Source organism: Pocillopora verrucosa, chromosome 11 (genome assembly GCF_036669915.1).
Source record: "Pocillopora verrucosa isolate sample1 chromosome 11, ASM3666991v2, whole genome shotgun sequence".
Classification (NCBI taxonomy): Eukaryota; Metazoa; Cnidaria; class Anthozoa; order Scleractinia; family Pocilloporidae; genus Pocillopora; species Pocillopora verrucosa.
In genome coordinates this window covers 21,062,775-21,085,881 of record NC_089322.1, presented here as the reverse complement: position 1 = coordinate 21,085,881, position 23,107 = coordinate 21,062,775, and the positions used below count along the sequence as shown (strand labels likewise).

General features: G+C 39.0%; 2 protein-coding genes across 3 annotated transcripts; one reads left to right on the top strand and one right to left on the bottom strand.

Annotated features, from left to right (window-relative positions):
- Nucleotides 1-6,787: 6,787 nt before the first annotated feature.
- Nucleotides 6,788-14,995, top strand: LOC131787875 (uncharacterized). 2 transcript variants are annotated; one of them, XM_059104952.2, is made up of 3 exons: nt 6,788-6,914; nt 10,762-11,034; nt 11,335-14,995. In XM_059104952.2, the coding sequence occupies exons 2-3, from the start codon at nt 10,780-10,782 to the stop codon at nt 12,289-12,291; spliced, it is 1,212 nt and encodes a 403-aa protein (XP_058960935.1). In that variant the 5' UTR covers nt 6,788-6,914; nt 10,762-10,779; the 3' UTR covers nt 12,292-14,995. The 2 variants fall into 2 exon arrangements, with proteins under 2 accessions (XP_058960935.1, XP_058960936.1); XM_059104953.2 differs by lacking the exon at nt 6,788-6,914 and adding an exon at nt 7,102-7,285.
- A 677-nt stretch (nt 14,996-15,672) lies between these two features.
- On the bottom strand, nt 15,673-20,298 carry LOC131787883 (protein brambleberry-like). Its single transcript, XM_059104962.2, has 9 exons — nt 20,065-20,298; nt 19,693-19,821; nt 19,373-19,558; nt 18,673-18,907; nt 18,213-18,329; nt 17,728-17,837; nt 17,252-17,528; nt 16,571-16,720; nt 15,673-15,926 (listed from the first exon to the last, which is right to left on the bottom strand). The coding sequence occupies exons 1-9, from the start codon at nt 20,296-20,298 to the stop codon at nt 15,673-15,675; spliced, it is 1,692 nt and encodes a 563-aa protein (XP_058960945.2).
- Nucleotides 20,299-23,107: the final 2,809 nt, after the last annotated feature.

Below are 23,107 nucleotides of genomic sequence, written 5' to 3'. Positions count from 1 at the left end.
GTTTTACTCTGGGAGAGAGCCTACAACTGCCGCAGCCTTTCCTATGGCGATCCGTTCGTCACTCATCACCTGTTACGTCAAATTGGACTTTATACTTGGGCATAAGACTTTCCTTCTGCAGCTGGTGAGGAAATTTCAATGAAAGTAGCGCGCATGGCTTAAACGAAGAGTCTCCAACCTTTTTTATGACGAGAAAAGGCGAACAATCAGCAAAGTCACGTTGCTATGACTAAAACCAACAGCCCAAATTTTCATTCTGAGTCGAAAAGCTATTGAATTTAACTTGCTTATTCATGTCAAATCTAAAGGCGAGCCAGCTGTGACGGAGGATCAGGCTTAAACAGACAGTTCAGTTTTCTCGCGATCACGGAATTCTTGTAAGTGACCTGCAGATCAAATCAACTCTGATCAAAAGCTTTCACAGTTTTCTCACTCCGTCATGCCTTGAATTTAACGCTAGGAGGACACAGATTCACTTTGCTTTCATTGAAAGAAAATGACAATTTAAAGTTTATAAACAAGATCGATTCTTAGAGAAAACCTGGTAAGTTTACAGCTTCATAAAAGACATAACTATTTACTGTTTACTTTACATTTGACTCTTTCGTGTGCAGTCTCACAGGTCACAGTGATCTTTGAAATAGTTGAGTACGCAACAACTGAAGAATTTCAAAATTTTATGTTATTTACTTTCCCAAAAACTCTGGAGGCTTATTGTCTTTGCCTTTTCCTTTCGAAGTCGTTATGGCCCTCGTAGTCGCAGCTGAGATGATAACACTACCATAACCATTTTTTAGTTTGAAGGGTTGGAATCTCATGATAAGTTTTTGGAACTGATGACTACCCAATAATCATCGCTTAAAGCGTAAGTGAAGAGGAGGAAATGAATCAATTGCAGAGATGTCAAACTCTACAAAACGTCAGACATCAGAACAAATCATGCATATCTATGACTACTACAAACTGACACACTTGGCAACTGGTTTACTTCTCTTAAAAAAATTATTTCAGATCTAGAATTATTCGCCTCCAGCGATTAAAATAATCAGGCTTGAAAGACTATTAAGCCGTGTAAAGGTTTTTAACAAACTGCACTTTTGACGGTAAATAACCTCAGAGATGAAATCCCCTCCGAACGACTCACAGGTTAAATTTTTAAGCAAAGAGTTAGCAACAAGTCCCTCAGTGGTTAACAATCAACCTTTACTCAGAGAAGTAGGCCTTCCCCACAACCCCTTCCCCCTTAAATAGGTAAGAAAATCCACACAAAGTATATTGATAAGTGGCAAAGCAACTAAATCGCTATTTTCAATAGAAGAAACCAAAGCATCATGTTTCACATCAACGGTTTACGCTTTTTCCACGATAATACTACACAGTAATTACCATTAGCTAATCTGAGCGGGATCTGGGATTTATTTTTACCTTTGTTTCTTAAGTTACTTATCTCGTAAATCAACATGAGAATCCTCTCAATATAATTTGGAACTATAACAAGGCGATATCACGAAAAATCTTTGTCTAGAGCAGTTTTAAATTGGCTGTCGAAATATACAAACCAAAGTAATCACAACAGCTTATCGCAAAAAAGGTTAGCGTCATTATCACTGACCAATGAGAAATGAGGGTAAAAACAGATTTTCTCCGGGGCTTGCATAAGAACTCCATCACGACTTCAACCTCAAAACTGTCTACATATTGATATTAACAGCTAGATTACACACAAAGGCGATTTCACTTCAACCACATGAATCATCAAAACGTTCTATGACTACTTTACACTAAAAGCTGCAAGCGACACACCCGACAACAACCCCATGGCTACGACACCATCGCTGATATAAACTGCCTTCCTGGAGCTGGAAAATTGACCACTTGTGTCCAGAATATTCCCCTTGTTGCAGTAATCTTCATAGCAGCACTTTGCTTTGCATTCATAGAAAGGATGGTAGCATTCTTCGGTTATGTTTCCTTTGCTGAAGTGTTCACAGGAACGTTTAGGTATGACTGCTTTGGCAAAAGTGTCCATTTTCACAGATCCATTGTCGAATCTGATATGATATTGCAGACATGCAGCGAAGTCAGGGTACTCATCCAATTTAAGATGACTTTGACATTCCTCAAAACTCCGGCCAGAGCAGTAATAACAGTGTATATTGAAAATACCTGCGGAAACAGTATGATGTACTTAGTGACATTTTCCAACGTTGGTGGGGGCGGGAGAAGCTGAAGATAAGGTTGGTTGCTTTTCTATCATAGATCACAGGAGGTTTATCCAACCGTGGATACATTTTTTATGCCATTAGCTTTAAGTCCTTGACAGGGCTTTGTCAGACGGTTTTCCCTCTACATCAACCCCCTCTTTTAATCTTTACCCCTTATGGGCTGACGACTGGACAAGCAGCAAGTAGTTATTGCACATCACTAACTACATGACTATTATTTACTTTATTTCACACAACGAAAATAAGGAATCCATCGCGCCATTTATTGTCGATCTTTTCTCCCTGGAGATGAGTCGCAGGTTACACTTCAGCTGCTTTTGGACTTTCCGCGAAAATCAGCAAAGAACTGCCATAAGATCTTTCTCAGAATTTCTTTCCCATGAGAGCTTGACAAGGATCTAAGGAGCCACTTCCAAGGAGAAAAACATCGGAGAAGCCAGGGTCGATAATCAGAACATAGACTTAAAACTTGATTTGTGAGGATTGCAATGACTTACAACAAGTCTTCGGTATTGGATGTCGTTTTCTTTGATTATCGTAAATCTTCAGTCTAAACAGTGATTTATCGACTCGCAAAGCATTGTTACACAAATTATTTGGTTGGTTTAGAAGTCCGAGTACTCTGATAAATTCGATTCTCAGGTTTGGTATAGTTTACAACTAATCCAGAGTAGTGGCTAGCCGCCATTAGGAACCCTCATTTTCCATTTCAAGGCTGGCAATGTTGCCTGAGTTGACCAAGAACGATGTGTCAACAAAACTCACAACATGCATCACGTCCATTGCATTCTTAGCTAAGATCGCTCCGCAGATCTTTCGCCGCTGCTAAGTGGAAACAGAAGTTATACAAAAATTTCGCGTCAAGTTAATTATTCCCTCCCGCCCAAATTTGGATTCATCATAACGGGCTGTTGTTTAAGTCGATCTTTCGATTCTGTGTAAACAGATACCCGTTCTGGGTGGTGGCTTTGCAACAACAAGTCACTTGAAAAAAAAGACCATCTACTCCATCGATTTGACGTGATTTTCCGATTTAGGAGTGACAACTAATTGTTGTGCCTAATACTGCAGTTTCTTACGCCAAACGGAAACAACTATGCTACTCTCCAGACACATCAGCACACCAGCGAAGTATTATACATGCACAAGTATCCGTGTTTATTAAGTTTCAATGAACGAACACGCGAGTGGCTTGTTTTTTTCCTCACAGTCCTACTCACCGATGGTCCAGAAGGAGCAGAAGAAAATGTAACCCACCAACAAAGCGATTTTCATGATGCCTCGTCGAGCTTGAATTGAAGTATACCTCTAAAGCACCAAACACCGTTGGCTATATCAGAAGGATGCGATCAATTGATTTCCCAGAACTGCGGGCTCTAAGAATGAACTTATTCTTCGCGGGGGTCCACACCGAAAAACAAAACAAAACAAAACAGAACGAAAACAAAAACACCCATCCGATAAAAACTGTTGACGACTTAAAGAGAAATAGGAATCTTTTAGCTCTCGGGATATGAATACGTTTCTAAATTACAACCTTTCCTGTGGCGATCTGTTCGTCACTCATCACTTACACGTCAAATTGGACTTTATACTTGGGCAAACGAATTTACTTCTGCAGTTGGCGACGAAGTTTCAGTGGTAGTAGCGTGCATGATTAAAATGAAGAGTCTCTATTTTTTTTTTACGACGAGGAGAGGCGAACAATCAGCGAAAAAATACGTTGCTATGGCAAAAACCAACTGCCGCAATTTTCATTCCGAGTCAAAAAGCTATTGAATTTCCTTATTCTTATTATATTCAAAGGTGAGTTCGCCGTGACCGAGGATTAGGCCTAACAAACAGTTTTCTCATTATCTCGGAGGCCTCCATTTTCTGAATTAATTTGGAGGAGCATGCTTCATTATCCCATAGCAGTTAGCGCCCTTGGCGCTCGTAGTCGCAGCTAAGATGATACCGCTGCCAAAACCATTATTTAGTTTGAAGGGTTGGAATCTCATTACAATTTTTTGGAATCGTTGATTACCTCATCTTCACTAACGTCCCACCGAAAACAAAAGAAAGGCGTGTTTGAGGGGGCGTAAGTGAAGAGGTGGATATGAATCAATTGCAAAGATACCAAACTCTACAAAACGTCAGACATCAGAACAAATCATGCAAATCTGACTACTACAAACTGACACGACGGCAAGAACTGCTCGTCTGAAAAACGAACAAATGATACAAATGATGAAGCTTGTTTCGCAGGCTCTTCACAAATATATTTGTGCAAGAGAATACAGCTGATAAAGAACTAAGACCGTTTGTCAACTAAATTACAACGTTCTTAATTAATTTCCAAATATGTTTCATTCTAAACAAAAAGCGGTAAAAAAATTAAGCTTGATCACAACGGAAACTGATCTTCTTAAAAAGGGGGGGGAGGAGCGTATTTTAGGGGGATAACATGGTTTTCGGGGGGAGCGGAGGGGGGAGCGGAGGGGGGAGCGGAGGGGGCAGCGGAGGGGGCAGCGGAGGGGGCAGCGGAGGGGGGAGTATAACAAGGATACTATAGAAAATTGACTACCAATTACTATCAATGAGAAGGGATCATACGAATATTAAAGAGACTTACGGGGAATTAGTAAAATTTATCGTAACACAATCAAATCTTCTGACACTTCCCCCCCCCCGATCCTTCACCCTTCCCATCCGCTTAGGCGACCCTCCATGGGATTTCAGGGAAGAAGGTGAACGCATGCAAACCGTACGCTCGCCCTCTAAAACAAAATAACTAGCTTTTAACACGTGAGCTGCGTGTTAGTTACTTGCCTCATTAACTTCGTAGCCATTGTCTTGCTTCGCACGGTAGAAGCAAAGGAACGTGTTAAGATCTGCTCGCAACTTTGCACGATACAATACAGTAACAGTGCCAATTTTATAACACGTCTCTTAAAGTTAAAGTTGCTTTTGATTTTTACAGGGAGCCGGAAATCTGGGCTTAATAATTGCGTGAAGCGGTAAGGATTTATAGTTTACAAGGTAAGAATTAAGCTTTGAAAAGGTAATTCATGTGTTCAAACTGAGCTCCTCTGAACCTTGTGAAACACGTCGTGCTCATTGAATTCTTTGTGAAAATCGTGAGGGAAAGAGCCGTGATTTGCCGTGAATGTTCCTTTTTTTTTGTTACAACTTTCGGATAGGAAAGAAGATCATCTTTATTTTCGCTCATATTCTGTAAGCAATATACTTTACAAACACCATTCTCACAATTAAGAAGCTGACAAACGCAGGGGTATACAAGATAAGCTTGCGTGTCACTGAAACAAAGGAACTTAGCGTGTTAAAAAAAAAAAATCTAGCGTGTTAGAGAAACAAAGCTCTACCGTGTTCCAAAATCAATTGTTTTCATGCGCATATCATGCGCATATCATTTTCATGCTCGGTAGGCGTGTCTTGCCATTAGCGTGCGAGCGTGTTATAACGTGCCGTATGCGCGCGTTCATCTTATTCCTTGAAACCTACTCATTACGTTAATTACACGGGGCCCGTTTCTCGTAGGTCCCGGTAACTTATCGGGCTAGTAAAGTTGTTCTGTTTTCATTCGAGCCGGAGGGTTTGAATAGTCTTGGAAATTATATAATAAACGTTTTAGCTAAAGAAACAAAATGGACTGGTCAAGGAGCCACAACCTTTAAATTTTTATTCTAAAATATAGCTTCAGGACTTTCGAGAAACGGGCCCCGGTCCCTGATCTCACTTGTAGGGCTTAAAATGTGTACTTGCGTCAAGTACGCCCAATGGGCAAGATTTGCTTTTTTCTGAAAATGGCGAAGAGGGCTCGTTGGAGAACTTCTCCTGATGAAATTTTCCTGAAATAGTTCCCCACCTCCCCTGCACTCCATTACAAAAAGATAAAACTGGCCGTGAAAGTTCCCGTCTGAAGTGAGGGAACGCTTCTCATTCACTTCAGACTAAGACGAGGAGTCGAGAGATGGAAAATGATAGCGGTAACGTAATCTGGTTCGCTAATATTCCTATTGTACAACTTTTCTTTTGGCAGTTTAGAACGTAGTGCGATCACGTTCTACCTCTCGACCCTTAAGATTGATTGACATCTAATTTCTCCTTACAGTATTATTACTGAATCAAGCACTTAAGTCATGAGAATAAAGAAAATGATCACCAACCAAAAAAGCTCCTAATTGTGAGACAAATTCTTCTGGTCAGTATCATAGGAAATATATAAACGGCAGTATGCAGAATGCGGAGACTGGTTTTAGGAACTGAAGGGTCAGAGTTTATTGCTTTCCCACCTGTTCGCGCGCGACCTGTTTCTCGACATTTGGAAGACGCGTTCGTTCTGCGCCCGATCGAGTGAACCTGTCATTTGACCAATTCCAAATGAATCCTCTCCCTTTTCCTCTTTCTTTTTCGGAAACTATTTTGCTTTATCATGTATTTTTCTCAAAATGCGGAAATCGCGGCTAACTTAAAGTAAATTTTATAATTTAATGAAAATCGAGTTGTATGTAAATCAGTTGTCACGCACTGACTGTGGCGGCTACATTGTGACATACACAGGCTACGGTGGGAAGCGTACGTGATGATCTCTTAGCCAGGTTGAACACGTAAGGCAGGACACATCAAAACGAAAGAACGGATTCGGTATTGGAAGACTTATTAGATTCGATAACAGGAAGGCGACCGGTAAGTGAAGCGATCTTTCTTTCATAATTTCGAGTTGAATTAGATATTTGGGGGTTTCGATTCTCGGTGTAGACTTTCACTGGCGAGGACCCGACTGATTTGGCCAAAGCCCTTAGGTGTCGACTCTCACATTGTTGAAGACACTTGATGTCTACTGCAGGTTCAATATAAAGTGTTTTGAACGTTATCTTTGACCGCATACTCCATGCTGAACTCCTTAAATTATCTTAGATATTCATGGATTAACGACGACTAGATAGGTGCAGAAAAGCGCCATTTGTTTTGTTCGAATTCAGTCGAGCGAGTTGTCCATGCTTACTTGAATTTTGTGCCGGATCGAAATCATCTGGAAGAAGGAAAAGTTGGTGAAGGTAATATTCACCTTGAGTTATATATTTCTCCTTAAAAGAATGACTTCTTAAACGCGGAAATAGTAAATCTACTCGATTTCGTATAGTTAGCCGAGATCGATCGCGTAGATCGCCAACTTATCCAGCAAACCGAATTTTGAAAGCGTTCGATACCGTTTGCAATCCAAACAATTCAATTGCTCATAGCCCATTAACGTACTGTAGAAGAATTGTTTGCATTTGCTAAATAGCTTCACGAAGTTTTCTGTTCGTTTGTAGCACTTTTAAACATTAATATTGCATAGAGGGTAACAAGATTGACGCCGTCATTCGTAAGAAATTTTCGGTTGGAGTAAAGCTTGTCGCTTAAAGCCCATGGGAGGTGAGTCAAATGGATTGGAGGCCTTCCTTCTTTGACGTCTGAACACTTCAAGAAATATTGCAACGAGCATCGTGTTTGCTTTGTTGAATTGAAACGCAAAGTTAGTCGAGATATTGCAAATCGGTTGCGTGACTGCGCGGAAATTTAACTTAAATGACGGCTTGCTTGTTATTGAAGAGACGAAAATATCCTCCATCTCATCAGCAGTTTTGAAGAAAATTCAAGATATTCGCATTAAGAAATGGAACAACGTGTGTGTACGTTTTATTTTTGTCCGGTAATGTGTTACGATGTGATTGGAACTCATTTCAAGCAAAATTACGTGAATGGCTTCCGTTCGCACAGGAACTTGAAGTTCGTATTCTGTTTTCCAAAATCGAAACTGATATCGCACTACCGATGATTGCAGCAGAAACAACATGCTAATGCCACTGTTTTTAAAGTTACATATTTTCATAAGCGGCTTTTTAACTGGATAGGTAAAGGCTGGCAGAAGCGGGATCGAAAAGTAAAAATTTTGGAAGAAAGGAATTAACGAAAGGATCCTGTTTTGAAAACAAGCTAAATTCTAAATAATGACAATAATATGAATTATTAATGTTGGTGTCGGTTGCTAACCTACATTTATTTTTGTATTCGAAACAATACCAATACAATTATCTTGCAATGAAATCTGCACGGGAAAAGTTTCGAAGATTTAGGGAAACTGGCAGATTTTGGTCCATAGATTAACGAGAAAAATTAAAACTTAAGATTGTTCTCAGGAGTCTGTGGTTATATGATATGTCAAGTTGGAATTGACCTGTGGACCCGAGGATATAGAAACAAAGGGCTTGGTCAAAACAGTCGCTGCAAATAATTTTTTTCTCAAAGATATTCAGACCACTAATAGCCACTTTTTTGGTTGCCAGAGACACAATAAATAACTTATTAAAGACTATCACCATTTTTGAACATGACAAATACATTATTTGCTACCATGAAGCTAGGGCTGTCCCTAAGTGCTATTTAACCCCTTACACCCTCAGATTGATCAATATGCAAACTCTCCTTACTGCTCTCTATACATTTCTTATGGCACTTAAAGCAGTATTTATATAACAATCAAGAGCTTCTTGAGTCTGTGATCTATATCCTAACTGTATCAGTAGTAATACTGTTAGGAGAGGTGAAATATGTATTATTCACTCTTAGAAGTTGAAGAGTGAAGCCAGCAGAGATGTCTTAGAAGTTCTGACCTCCACCAATATGAATGCTGTGACATAATTTACTAAAATTAAAGTCTATGCGCACAAGGTGGACAAGAATTAGCTTAGGACTTCTTATAGGTGCCTACTCTTTTAAAGCAAGAGCACGAGTTTTTTCCTCATCAGACAGTCTCTTGGTTTTGTGTAGAGAAGTATTCTGCTATGTTGATTAAGGAACATAATATTCTAACAGGGAAACTTGTAGATTAAATGTCAAAATGAGGTTCCTTAAGGTGTATATGTGGCTCTTTTAAATTTTATTTGTCCTATTTTATTTGACTTATTTTATTCTCATTTTGAAGTATTCTTATTGAACAGTCTCAGGAAAAAAATGTTTCCTATGAACATCAATATCATTTTCTTACTGTTTAGATATTTGTGAAATAATAATATTTCTCCTTTCTTTAAAACAACATCATTGCTCACTTGTAAAATTATAAATAATGCCATGGTAAGTGGGGTTCTTTCATGTAATCTACATTATCAAAGCTTTCTCATGACAAAGGTTAATTATAATTTACTCTAAAAGGGAAGGTTTTTTTGCTACAGAATGTACAGTAGCAAATTGAAATAACTTATTTTTGGACACATCCTGGCCACATTTGGGTGATCATAGTCTTTTATTGTTTAGTCAATATCTTTAAAACTGAAAAAAAGATAAAGGTGTTTCATGGCACAGTGCATGCACACCAAACTCCTTCTTCATCAACTGCTTCAGCTTGAAGCCAACAGTTTTTGGAAGCGCCATCTCGTTTTTAGTCAACCATGCATTTAGCTTACGCAATCAAAACAGGTTTGTGACCAAGAAAGCTGGTCAACTTGTTTTGATGAATCTGCAATCAGTCACTAGGATACTAAGTGGTGTCCAGTATCTCTTGGTAACTATAGTGCCTTATTGCGCATGTGTCAATTAAAACCAGAATTCTGAATGAATTACACACTTTGTCCGTGTTGAAGTCGTAATGATGCAGAAGCATGGAAAGATGGAAAAAAAAAGCTAAGTGTTTTTTTTTTAACAAGGAATTAACCCCAGAACTTCAGATTCCATTCTTTGAAGGTCTACCATTGTACTACAGAGAACCTGGTTGTGGCCTTAAACTCACCAAAGAGTTTGTAATAAGTCAGTAGTAGATATTGCAGCATGAAATCATAAGGAGTGGAGTGTGCGTCATTCTTTTATCAACAATTATTATTCATGTAATAGAGTGTGATTTTCAGTAAAAAAAAGTTTTTTGCCCTTGTTCACCAGGTGTAATAAGACTTTTTAAAGCTCATGCAAAAATATTCCACAGGAAAAAGGAATCATTATTGGATTGTATATTGCTATAGATTTTAAATTATCAGGCACATGTATACTTTGTATAATAATGATAATGATAATAATAATAATAATGATGATAATAATAATAATACCTGTATAGCGCCAATATCAATATTGCCATTTTCATCAGCGCTTAAAAATAAAAATATTTCAAAAAGAGTTAAAACAATTATGTGCACACTAAAACTATATGAAAAATCAACTTTTAAATCACCTTTGAAACCCTGGACATTATTCAGGCTCCTGAATTGTTGTCCATCCTTTCGCCCCCAAAATCTCAGTAGTAATTCTCCTTACTGTCTGTGATATAATTTTTATGATGGTAGTTTGGAGAATTTGGTATTGGATCAACTAATATTTTCCTAATTGATATTTTTCTTGATTCTTGATTCTTGATTCACTTGTGTGCTTGTTATTGTATTGATATTGCAAGGAGAAATTCTGTCTTGGTCTCTCATTGGAGTTGAAGCATTAAGGCTTCTTTGACAGTTGCATTAGGAAGTTTTCTTGTATCAAAGGATCATCTTTGTTTCTTTATTTGCTCCAGGTTGCTGTGGCATCAGGAATGACCAACAACAATGTGGTAACCCTCAGTTGGTTATTGGCTCAAGATCTGCCCCAAGCCTACATCTTTACTGAGAGACCTTCAACATTCAACCATAATGCAACCTTTGTTAATGATAAGAAATATGTCATCCACGACTACTTACCAAACATAACAGAAGACAACAGGCACCTCAAGGCAATGAGGGCATGCCCTGTGGCTGGAAGTAAATTTCCTATCCTGGTAACACGGGACATAAATCCGCTTATTAGAGAGGTAAGACTACCACAAGAGATTGAAAGATAACTTCTCGTTATAATATCCATACATTATCTAGCAGGCTGAGTTTGTTATCTTGATCCAACACCAAATTCTCATAACTAGAATTTTCATTCTGGAGTCTATTTTTTAAAATGTTTTCTTCTTGTTTGTTTTCTATTTATGAAAAAGCAGTAAAATTTAAATCGAAGCTCTGATTTAGAAAAAAAGGAATTTGACGAATTTGTTTGAAAAACTAACAGTCTTACATGTATATTTTCATGTTTCTGATGTTTCTTTTTTTCTGAATTCCATTAGCACTGGTCAAAGTGGTTACCATTTTTTCCTAAACCTGATATAAGAATCTTCGACAAAGAAGACACAGGAGACCGACCGTTGATCGTCAATTTCCCTTTCCAAAGTTTCCCCGCAAATAAGCACGCCGTCAATCCCGACGTTCACTACAAGCTTAGCTCCAAGGCCAGAATTCCCGAAATGGGGGCGCCGTGTCCCAGGCACATGTCACGTGATAATTATACCCTCCCTTGCATTATAAAGGCTGCACAAGGGAAGGGGAAACGCGGAACTTTTCTCGTGAAAACAGAGGAGGAAGTTACAGAAGCTTTAAATGAGCTCAGTAATAATTTCTGCGATGCGGAACTTGTGGTGACGGAAGTGATAGAAAATGTCTCTAAATGTCTCCTTGCTCAGCTGTACATCTTTCAAAATGGACTTTTCCACTGGTTAGGCGTCAAGTGCAAATCGAACCTACCATTTGTTAAGCGTCCCGAGGGCTACATCCCGACTCCCGACGTCAACTGGGACGAGCAGGAAGAGCTGGAAGAGATGTTGCGTGACGTTGTGCATCCAGTCACGCAATACCTTCACGGAAATGGTTACTTTGGATTTACTGGGGTAGAGATTTTAGTCAACGATAAAGGATGTTTTGTGGTTGACGTTAATCTCAAAATTGCCTCATCGACAAATCTTCTTTTGATCGCACCTCATATGGCTGCTTTAAATTTTCCGATTTCTTATGTCATGGAAATTTTGCCGACTAACATCAAACATTTACTCGAGGCTATAGACAGTTTAAACCATCAGGGAGATGGAAGGGCGATTCTCTTGGCTGATGGCGAGCTCTCCGTAGAAATTCAACACAAAGCTTGCGTTGTGATCTTTGCGAAAAACTGCGAAGACGTCTTCAAATTTCAACGAGAACTTTTAAAGGTTGCCGGTAATGAAATTTCTTCCGGCACTAGTTTAGGTCCGTAGCTTAGAACGCTATATGCATCAAATCTCTTTTTTTATCATTTAGAGCCTTACGCAAGTAATGAGGTATTCCCGAACATTGCTCGCACTTCCTCGGCCAATCGATCACTAGTCGATAATGGGTAAGTGAACTTATTTTTGTGGTGTAGACAATATTCACCTAACACGGCGAATAATGTCTACACTAGTCGATATATGATGGAGTAACCCATCGATGGTTTCAAATACAACGAGAAAAAGTCCCATAAATAGCGAATCATACAGTACACAGCATGTCAGTTAACATACGTTTAATTTGAAGTAAAATTAAAAAAAGACATGCCCACGTGTTTTCTCGAAATTTAAATGACTATTACAAACTGCCGCACAGTTTGTATAGTCGATAGTAAAAGGTAAGTGACATCAAAGTCGATCAATGAAAATTGCTAATGTGTGAAATCACTAAAATTCTCTTAAATCAACTTGTCCTCGAGTTTCAAAATAAATCGATAAATTGGCGGGTTGATATGTATTTGAAATGTTTCGATTGATGGGGCTGTTCCATAAACCAATGCAACTTACTCAAGAAATCTTCGCAATGTCAGAATCTGAGCAACAATCCACCCACCCCTCCCCTAACCGAACAACAGTCAACTAATACCTTACCATATTAGGGTTATTGATAGTGATAGTGGCTCGGATTCTGATATTGATCCAAATCTACCAACGTATTTTTTACATTTTCAAATAAGGATTCTAAATTCAATTAGAAAATAATGTGCGTCAATAACGTTGCGCTAAAAGAAGATGTACCTATTTATATCGCAAGCATACATTGAATTTAAGCGAAAAAATTTACTCGCCAGTTTGATATTAGAATATATAAGACTAAAATGAATGTATTTACTGTTTGTAAATTTTGAGAGTTGAAATTTCACTCCGCACCAAGAGCTAGGTTACCATTTTAGAATTAAATAGAATTTAATGAAATTGAGCTAGAAGTTTGTATCATGAAACAACCAGAAATCTGGGAATTGAGGTTGCGCAGAACCTCTTTTGTGGCTAAAGTTTTTCGTTTCAATTTTTCGCTCATTCCATTCTCGTCTTTCTATTTTGAGAGGAAAAACTGTATGACCATTCCCCTGACAGTGCTATTCGTATTTGCGCCCCTAATTCCTTGAGCCAGCTGCTTTTATAAAGCTATGTAGGACATGTAGTGTTTTTTGCAACTTTTCATACTGTATTTCTAGTGTTCGTTGTGTTTTATAGTGTTGGTATCTGTAAGAGAATGCCATGATATTGTCACTGTAACATAAACATGTCTTTGTGGAGGTTTAAAAACTATGTAGTTTCTTACGGCTTTCTTAGCTATTATTTAGATCGAAGAAGAGTAACGTTAGGTGTTATCCAGCAACTTTCCATCGAGTGTCAGCAAAACTGCTAATTTGAAATCGCTTTGGTTTTACTTTAAGGGGCTCTGTGACTGGTTCCGCTAGATAACTAGCAACAGCTTCTCGACCAATCAAGCACAGCTGTAGAATCAGTCGTGACTTAATTCTGCGCGTTTTCTCCGGTGATTTTAATGGTTTCACTAAGAGAATATAATCTGTTTAAATTCTCTCGGTTTCACGGAGTCCTTATTGGTTCTTTTCAATTTTCGTTTTTGTTCCGATCAGTCGAAATGACTACTTCTATTTAAATTTTGACCCTCAATCGAAAAGTGTGAACTGCTAGAAAAAGTGACTTGATAATTTTTAAGTGACTGTGGTTGGCTCCCGTTTGACGTAATTATTTCTAAGATTGGAATAATATAAAAACATTTTGTACGTTTGTTTTGTAAAAGAATTTTATTCTGAACAGTCTTCTGTTCATTTGCTACTCTTTCATCATACCTGAGATAGTGAATATTCTGATCACTACTGCTAAGGGATAATTTTTACTCTAAATTAACTGAACGATTAGTAAAATCGCTTCGATATTCAATTGTTCTCTAGAAACGTGTCAATTATGTCTGCGAGGTTAGATGAACGAATATTGGGTGATTTAGTATTATCAACTGAGTTGATAACGTGAATTGGCCACCGTAAAGAGTTAAAAACTTACGTTTCGAGCGTTAGCCTTTCCGCGTCATTCGTTCTGACGAAGGGCTAACGCGGCTCGAAACGTTAGCTTTGTATCATTTTACGGTGGCCAATTTACGTTATAAACTCATTTGATAATACTAAATTACCTTGTTATACTCTCCCACCGACGCAGCACCACAGTTTCTGTAAAGACTTTCTCCCTTAATTTATTTGAATAAACATTGGCAAAATTCTAGTCATTGTTTATTGCCAGACCTACCTGGATCTTTGTGCATGGGCACGACACTCGACGTTAACAGTGACCTTCCCCACCCAGGAGGAGAACAGAAACTGTTGAACTGCTGTCGGGAAACAGGACAAGATACTTGGGAGGGGGGGGAGAGAAGGAGTAATCTGCGAAGTATTAGCAACCTATCGAGGAGGGAAAGCGATACACGTTGGTGCTTCCCGTTTAGCCTCAGCGCGTTTTGAGCATTGATCATTGTTGTCGGCTGGTACGGTCAGTTAACTGGGCACTGAACCTTTATTTTACCATTAAACTACTTGCGAGAGGTACAGGAACCGGTTGATTTTTGATTTAAATGGTAGTACCAAACACAGAATCAGTATAACCAACGTGTTTTATTATTTGACCTAAATAAATCTTAAACTCTGTGACAACAAAGTTATATAAACAAATACTCTCTTTAAGATAAATATAACTTTGTGAATACGTAAAAAAATTCATTTAAGAGATACATTCCCCAGTTACACGATCCAGTAGTTGATGCATACATTAGGTCCACAATTTCACCGGTTGAAACAATTCCGTTTGGGGCTCGGCGGAATTCAGCCTGTCCTTGGTTTCTTAGCTCAGAATTCTTCCCAGCTCCGCGCGTGTTTGAAATTGAAATTCGTGAACTCTGACGGCAGTAATTAATAAGTGAAAATTAAGCGCGCGAAAATTTTATACAATGAAGGAAGTGGCCGCTGAATCATATACCACATCCCTTGGAGCATTGAGAATTTTGTTTGCCCTGCTTAGACTCATTGTTGGTTAAAGTTCAAATTTAGGGCCGTCGAGGGCCATTTTCAGTTTTGTCTTTGTGTACTTTTAGACCCTACGAGAAAATAGTGCCGTTTCAGTGCCTTTACAAGCGAGACTCGTTGCCTTGATCGCGTAACTCGGACATAACGCCAAAGTTCCATGCATAATATATCATGTTCAGCATCTTTTCATAGACATGGATAAGTGAAAAAAATATAGCTCTGTCCTGCATTTTAAAATATTTCTCCAATATATTTACAAATATTTAATTTGGCTCTGATACGTGTCTGTTTCCTAACACTCATCCGGGATATAACTAGAATCCATCCGTAAATGTGTAGTGCATTTAAAGCCTCCATTAGCAATTACTCTCTTACAGGCTGAGCCTGTTTTTGTAAGAGCACCACAGCGCCTACGTGGAGTGGTTACTTTACTGCTTGGGGTCGAGGCTGCTTCTGGGTAGGAAAGGTTCAATTGGCGTTTGGTGTTTCCCACAGGACCTTTAGGTGTCAAAGTCAAAGCTGATTCGTCCAGACTCTCGATACTGTCTGAGATAGGAGGGAAAAAGTAAACAAGCAAATTAACTATTGAAGTCACCAGTAGTAAGAGCCTTAAAGAGCTTTTCGATTGATTGTCGTAAAACCTAACCCAAAGTAGTCATAACGGCCTATCAGAAAAAAGGAAAATACTTTAGCAGCCAATAAGAACTCAAAACTGCCTGAAAGGCGGGAAAACGCGGACGACCAAGTCGTCATTGGTTTGAGTTTTGCATCTGATTGGTTGAGAAAGTAGCGCAAGTTTTCTGGACCAATCATAGAACGAAGTAGAGCAAATCAATGCAATTACCCTCGACGCTCAATTGAAAAATGCTTTATCATCAAGAGTTTAACTCGCAAAGGATTGACTTGATTGGTCGACTCGCCATGGCCTCGCTTTGATTTGTATCATGAGGTTACCTCGAGCGCTTTTCTGTTCAATTCTGTTTTCGCTTGTGTAAAGCTTTAGAGAGGGCAAATCTCTAAGTAATTGGAGGTGCTCGGAAAGTTTCTGCTGCGATTAAAGTTTTGGCCTCCAAGTATGCGGGCAATTAAACATGTCTAATGAAAGTCTGAAAACTTGGAACGAAAACATGTATATCAACGTAGTATGTCGATACATTAACTTGTGTAAAAGACGAACAAACAATTCTTACCTGTTGTGTCCAGCATGTTCCTTGTATTATTAGGAGTTTCATGATAACCAAGATATTTCGCCGAATTTAATGCCAGAGGCGAAGATTTAGAGATTCGATCAGCGTTAGATGGAAAATATTTCTTGGTTAAGTAGAAGTACAACCAGTTCCCTAAAAGAATATGCAAGCTATTGTAAGGTCTTCACAAGAATTAAATAAAAGCAGGGAAAATACCTCGTCAGACAACCAAACGGGTCTGGGTTTCTCCTTGAATGGAGACGATTTGAAGGAAAACGTATGTATACCAATTTCCCATTTCCGAGTCATTTTGAGGGTTGATCTACATTCTTTTCATTAAGATGATATGATTTGCTCGTACAAACAATTCAAATTACTAATTCAAAAATGGCCCATTTAAGGCAATGAAGTCCAGTGTTTGAGAAGTAAAAAATAATTCGTAAATACATTTTTCCAACGGCGAGTTCCCTGATGAAGCTTTCACAATTTTATGGAAGATTCGTGCCAATCGGTAAACTCAACCACAGACAGACCAAGAAAAATTTAGTTGTAGTAAAGATGTCATTTTTCCGCAAACGATCATTGATGGGCAAAAATTATCCTAATTGTCTCAAAGTTCTTCACCCGTCGCATAAACTTCTATCTTTTAAGACAAACACAGTTTTATGATGTGCCAGTACTTACCTAGTAGAGCCACAGAGATGATCGATGAAAGTGTACTGTACGATAAACCGGAGTCAAAATTGATCTCGCTCCATGCGTTGATCGGTACTGCGACCAAGAGAACAAGTCGAGTGAAGAGAGGCGCATTCAGGAACAAAATACAAAGGGTCGCTAAGAGGAAATACCCAGCATGCATCAAGCAGGTGGTGACCACCACTAGTTTGTCTCCAGTTCCTCCTAGATGTCGTGTCAACCAATTAAGTCTGTTGTCGATTTTATCTTGCATCTGATTGGTCACCTGAGAAAATAAGTTACATATTAACACTTGTTTTAGAAACTCTTTCGTGAAGTAATCATTTTAAGCAAATGACAGTTCTATGAATAGCTCCTTTGTTGAGGACAAAGCATGCAAAAGTCATTAAAAAAATACAAACATAACCAAGACACGTAGTTTTGTTTTAATCAGACTTGTTGATTTCCCATCAGATTTCTCTTACCTCGATTAAATATCCAATAGTATCGTTGATAATTTTCAGATTTTCCATTGTCTGATTGTAATGTTGAGTGGTCTCACTGTGGTACGACATCATTTGAAGGGTGCTGTGGTCTACAACCAAATACAAACAAGTTTAATCAGAAGAAGGAAAAACAAAAAAATTGACATTGTCTTTGATGCATAATTGCACCAGTAGAGGAGAAGGGTAGAAGCTTTTTGATTGGTGCAGAAAGAAAACAATCCAGAATTGCTCACCCGCGCTTTATATCCACCTTGAATTCTTATTGGAAGCACTTGATTGGCCATTTTGATGATTACGTTGGGTTTGATTTCTGAATACCCAGTAGAATAGACTATAGCTCTGTTGCCCTTATTAAATTTCGTTTGGGTCGTTGTCGGCTGAGTTCAACATCAATTTTTTAACAAGAAATTCCTTCTAAGTCATCTAGTCATTGTCTCCATATATATAATCACAGTCTCTGTTACCTATCTTATTCCACACCTCTTCCGCCTTGCTGCGAATATCGTTTAAGTCCTCTAAAATTAAGCGGTGGCTAATTTTACGGTTCAGATCCTGTTTCTGAATTTCTGTTGTAGCACTCTCTGTTTATTAAAGAACAGAAAATAGTTTTACGTTATTGGACAAAGAATTGACCCTTCTGTCGAGAGACCACTGTTAAATTCTACTTAGTTTGTTTACGTGTATTTGTATCTATTTTAATGAGTTGATTTGGAACAAGCTCATTAGACAAAACATTTACAACGTGTTAGAACGTTACCAGGATAAGGTAGAAAATTGATTCTCAAAATTGAATTTTCTGATGAAGGTCGCTGTACTCTAAAATGATTAACTGCAGGCTCTCTCTTAAAAGAAGGAGGGGGACGATAACCAAGTGAGGTTGAAGGAAAGAACTTTCTTTGATCAAAAACTCTCAAATAAACAAACCAAGCTTGTCTTGGACCGTTTTTGCCATCTCTTTGAGCTGTTTCCGACCGCTGTCTATCATCATTCTTTCCTGGTGCAGTGCCCTGACATTCCCTCTTAATGAGAACGAGATCGACCGCTGCACATCGTCATAGCTGGCATGTAGTTTCGCTTGCTGTCTTACAAGACGTTCCTGACCAGCGGTCACTCTAATCACGGTATCATCTGCTACTTCTGTCAGTCTCCTTTGACCTTCCTGTTCGATTGAACAAATATAGGGGTTGAGTCTATCAACAGGCTTTCTGGTCGAGGAGGGGGGAAGGAGAAAGTGGGAAGAAATAGAGGAAGGAGGGAGTGGGGAGGGTGTGGGAAGGGACGAGGAGAAGAAATTAGAAAGCCTTGCTTCTCTCCCGCCTTTCCCCACCGATCGTATTATTCGAAGCCATTTCTTCTTCAGCCCTTCCAAGCAAAGACTGCATGTCAGTGACAGGTTAATAAATGCTTGTAGGGGCCTCATTAGTAGAATGTTTAAATGACTTTCGTGAAATCAGCTGACAAACCTGATCATCACAGCATTAAAATAGTGCAAAACTTTCTAGTCATTTTTGTCCAATTTGAACATGTTTTAAATGAGAAACTCACACCTTTTAGACAGATTTCTCGTCACCTAAATCGACACATAGCTTGTCTAAAGGAAAAAACAGGAATAATTGAAACTTACTTGTAAACCGTTCATAAGCTCCATTTGATTTTCTGCTTGACTGGCCAGCTGATTGACAGTAAATTCTGTCTTCAGTCTGAACTGCTGCTGCCGAGTGGCGTAGCAGATCGACCGCGCCCTGTTGCTGATTATGTGATAACTGTTCCATGTATTGGCATCCATACCATTTGTGCAATCACGCAGTTCCTATACCAAAATTACAAAAGAAAATAACCTTGACTTTGGTTTCCACATCTTTTTTGATGATTGTCAAAACTGGCCTCGCCACTCAAAAGCGATCATTGAAAAAACGAAACTAAAATTTCATAAACAAAACTCACCATGTCGTCTGTGCACTCGTACGTTCTTCTTCCTTCGGATTTTGATTGGCAGTTTAAGAGAGCCACGCCCAGCTTTGCCAGTTCAACTTCATTGATATCGCTACAGGATTTCTTGATTCGGTTTATGACCTAGTGATCATGAAAGATTGCAAAAATTTTATATAACAGAATCGTAGAACAGTTTCACGTGTACTCTTCCTCGCGTGCTGAGCATGCCCCGTACTACAGAAACTTTTTAAAAAGAAGTGAATATAATCCGCGTTTACCATTTCATGGTTGTTCATTTATCTATGGAGTGTTTACCTCTATTGTCAAAACATAATTTGTGAAATTAAAAATAATGGTATATTCTTTCAAGATTTTATTGCTTACAATCTGATGACAGGTGTCTAATGGAGTAAGATTTCCCATATACTTCTTTGCCTCAGCTAAAAATTTTTCTTCGGCTGTCGTCATTTCAAAAGGAACAGGGCTGTTCTTCAAATAACGACCTTGCTCTGCTTCAGTGTCTTCAGTAGACGAGCTGGAAAACGACCACCAAGCATTTGTGGATACCAGTAACATGCACAAGAACGTGCCAATGAACAAACAACGCTTTAAATTCATTCTATTTGTACTGAAAATAAATAGTATGGCGATTTAGAGTAGCAATGCGTAAGTCACATCTAAAGGTTATTTTTGAAAACATAGTTACAGTCACAAGTACTATATACACGATGCTTATGCGCAGTAACTGTATGATAATTGGGTTTAACAAGTGAGTTAATCATCACGAAATTGACCATTTCGAGCGTTAACCCTTCGTCAGTGCCTTTCGTTGTTAGCCCTTCGTTTCGCTCTAACAAAGATCTACAAGAAAATTTGTCTGCAAAAGTACAGCTGGACTTCAAGCCGTGGTCAACAAAGTCAAACCTCAAGGAGTCTCTTTTACGATGGTTGCTTTAGAAATAGCGAGCCACGACAGTCGACGCAAATACGCATCCAATTCTTGCTAAGACAACCGTGCCATTAAATTCCGCCTATGAGAACATTCTAAAAATTTACTGCCTAAACATACATGAGCTTCTAGATGACACTTGACTCTGCCAAACAGAGCGCACATTTTCTAGGAGCCTTCAAATCTTACCTGACAAACGTCCGCTAAAACCTCTTGTAGTTCAATAATGAAATACTCGATTCTGCCTTCGTAGTTGACATTTAAATCAACTGTGCGCAGTTGCACGTGAAATTTTAGCTGCACGAACTAATTATCCGAGGTTCTCTGTGACGTTTCAATTTTCGCGCGTTAATTTCTTTTGTTTTTGGAGGAAACAACAAGTGACACAATTCGTTTCTTTTTTGTTTGTCCAAATGAAAACTTGAAAGGCTGCGATCAATGTTCAAGTATTTGGAACGAACGTGAAACCAAGAAAAATTAAGTTCCTCTTGAGGATTCGAACACGAACCTGTAGTTACGCAGCCGGATGCCTGTAAAAGCACGTGAACTACAGAGAACTTGCTGGCCGTGGATTGAAGGTACATACTGATATAAGTGTTCTTTTTGTAAAGAGACAACGAGATAAAAGTGGCAGAGCAGAAATAGACAAAGACACAACTTTGGGGCCAGAAGCAAACCTAGTAGGGAAGGCAGGAGAAAATGCGTCTAATCCACGTTTTAATGCGTAAATTTATTGTCTGACACCTGGAAAGGAGTGCGCGAGCGGGTGAAATTGGGTCCATACATAAACCTTATATTATAAAGTTTATGTAGTGGCTCTTGAGGCAATATCCGAATCAATTTCATCGTAGAGATCGACGCAAAGTGAGGGGGAGGAGGAGGTGGGGGATGGAGGCCGCCTGGAACACACCTTGTTTCTGAGACAGAACCTTCCATTTGCTTCAAATAGATTTTAAATAGACATAGTTTGAAGCTACACTGGTTTGCAGATTTAATGAATGTAACCGAAGAAGTTACAATTCATAGACCCAACGTTTCGACACTCCTGTCTAGTGCCTTCATCAGGGGTGATCTAAACGCTGCAACAAGAGGTCCTTTTATATGATCACTAATTAGCGGCCTTTTTTCTGACGAGGTGTAAATAGGCGTCAGGAAGCAGACCGCCATCGTCACGATTTAAAGGAGCGTGGGCGGAGTTAATGTGCCAAGCCTCCAAACAAAGGCGCTGGTGGTAACGCCGATTAGTAGTGATAATTTTAGAATTATCCCACCCAATTGTATGGTTGGTTAGGCAAGTATGCTCCGATAAAGCTGAATTTTCCTTTTTGCAAAGAAAAACCGCTTTTTGGTGCTCTTTTAACCGTGTACCAAACTGGCGTTTGGTCTGTCCGATGTATTCGTTATCACAGTCATTGCAAGGAATAGAATAAATGGCGTCGGTTCGTTGTTCTTTCGTGACAGGATCCTTAGGTTTGGCGAAAATATGCCCCAAAGTCTGAAAAGGTTTTTGAGCAACTTTAACGTTGTGGCTATTCAAAATTCTCTTGATGGGTTCAGTAACACCCTGTATGTAAGGAATAACAGCAAAACCAGTCGCTGGTTCCCTTTCATCAAGAGCGTTACTATTTGTAACTGGTTTTTGGCAGTTACGGAGAAAAGTTTTTGTATAGCCATTTGCCTTTAGGACATTGGAAACATATTTCCTCTCCTCAGCCTTCGAATCGAGTGATGATGGTAGACAATCAGCCCTCCTAAGTAAAGTTTTGGCTACAGACTTTTTATGGCAAATAGGATGGTGAGAATCGAAAGCGAGGTATTTGTCGGTGTGGGTGGGTTTACGATAGACACTTGTCTCTAAATTACCCTGAACCCCTCTAGACACATTTAAATCAAGAAAGGGCAAATGTCTATCCTTTTCACGTTCAAGGGTGAATTGGATCGACGGCTCTACTGAATTCAAATGCGACAAGAGGCGCTCCGCTTCATTTCCGGATACCGCAGAAATAACATCATCGACATATCGTTGCCAGAAAAAGGGTTTAACCGGTGAAGTGGCTAAGGCCCTTTGTTCCACGTCTTCCATTACCATGTTAGCAATGACAGCAGAAACAGGCGAACCCATAGCTGTACCAAAAACTTGTTGATAGTATGTGCCGTTATATGTAAATTGCGTGGTTTTGAGGCAAAAAGACAGCAGATGAATAATATCCTCCACAGGCAAAGAAGTTCTTTGTCCTAGGGAAGCATCTTCTCTGAGTCTTTCCTCCGCAACCTTAACGGCAAGATCAACTGGGATTTTAGTGAAGAGCGAAACAACGTCGAAAGATACTAATTCTTCACAAGCGTCAAGAGTTTTATCTCTTATGAAATCCGTAAATTCGCAGGAATTTTTAACAGTGTAATCAGTATTCCCAACAACAGGCGACAAAATTCTCGCAAGATAACCAGAAATTGCATAAGTCGGAGAATTAACAAAAG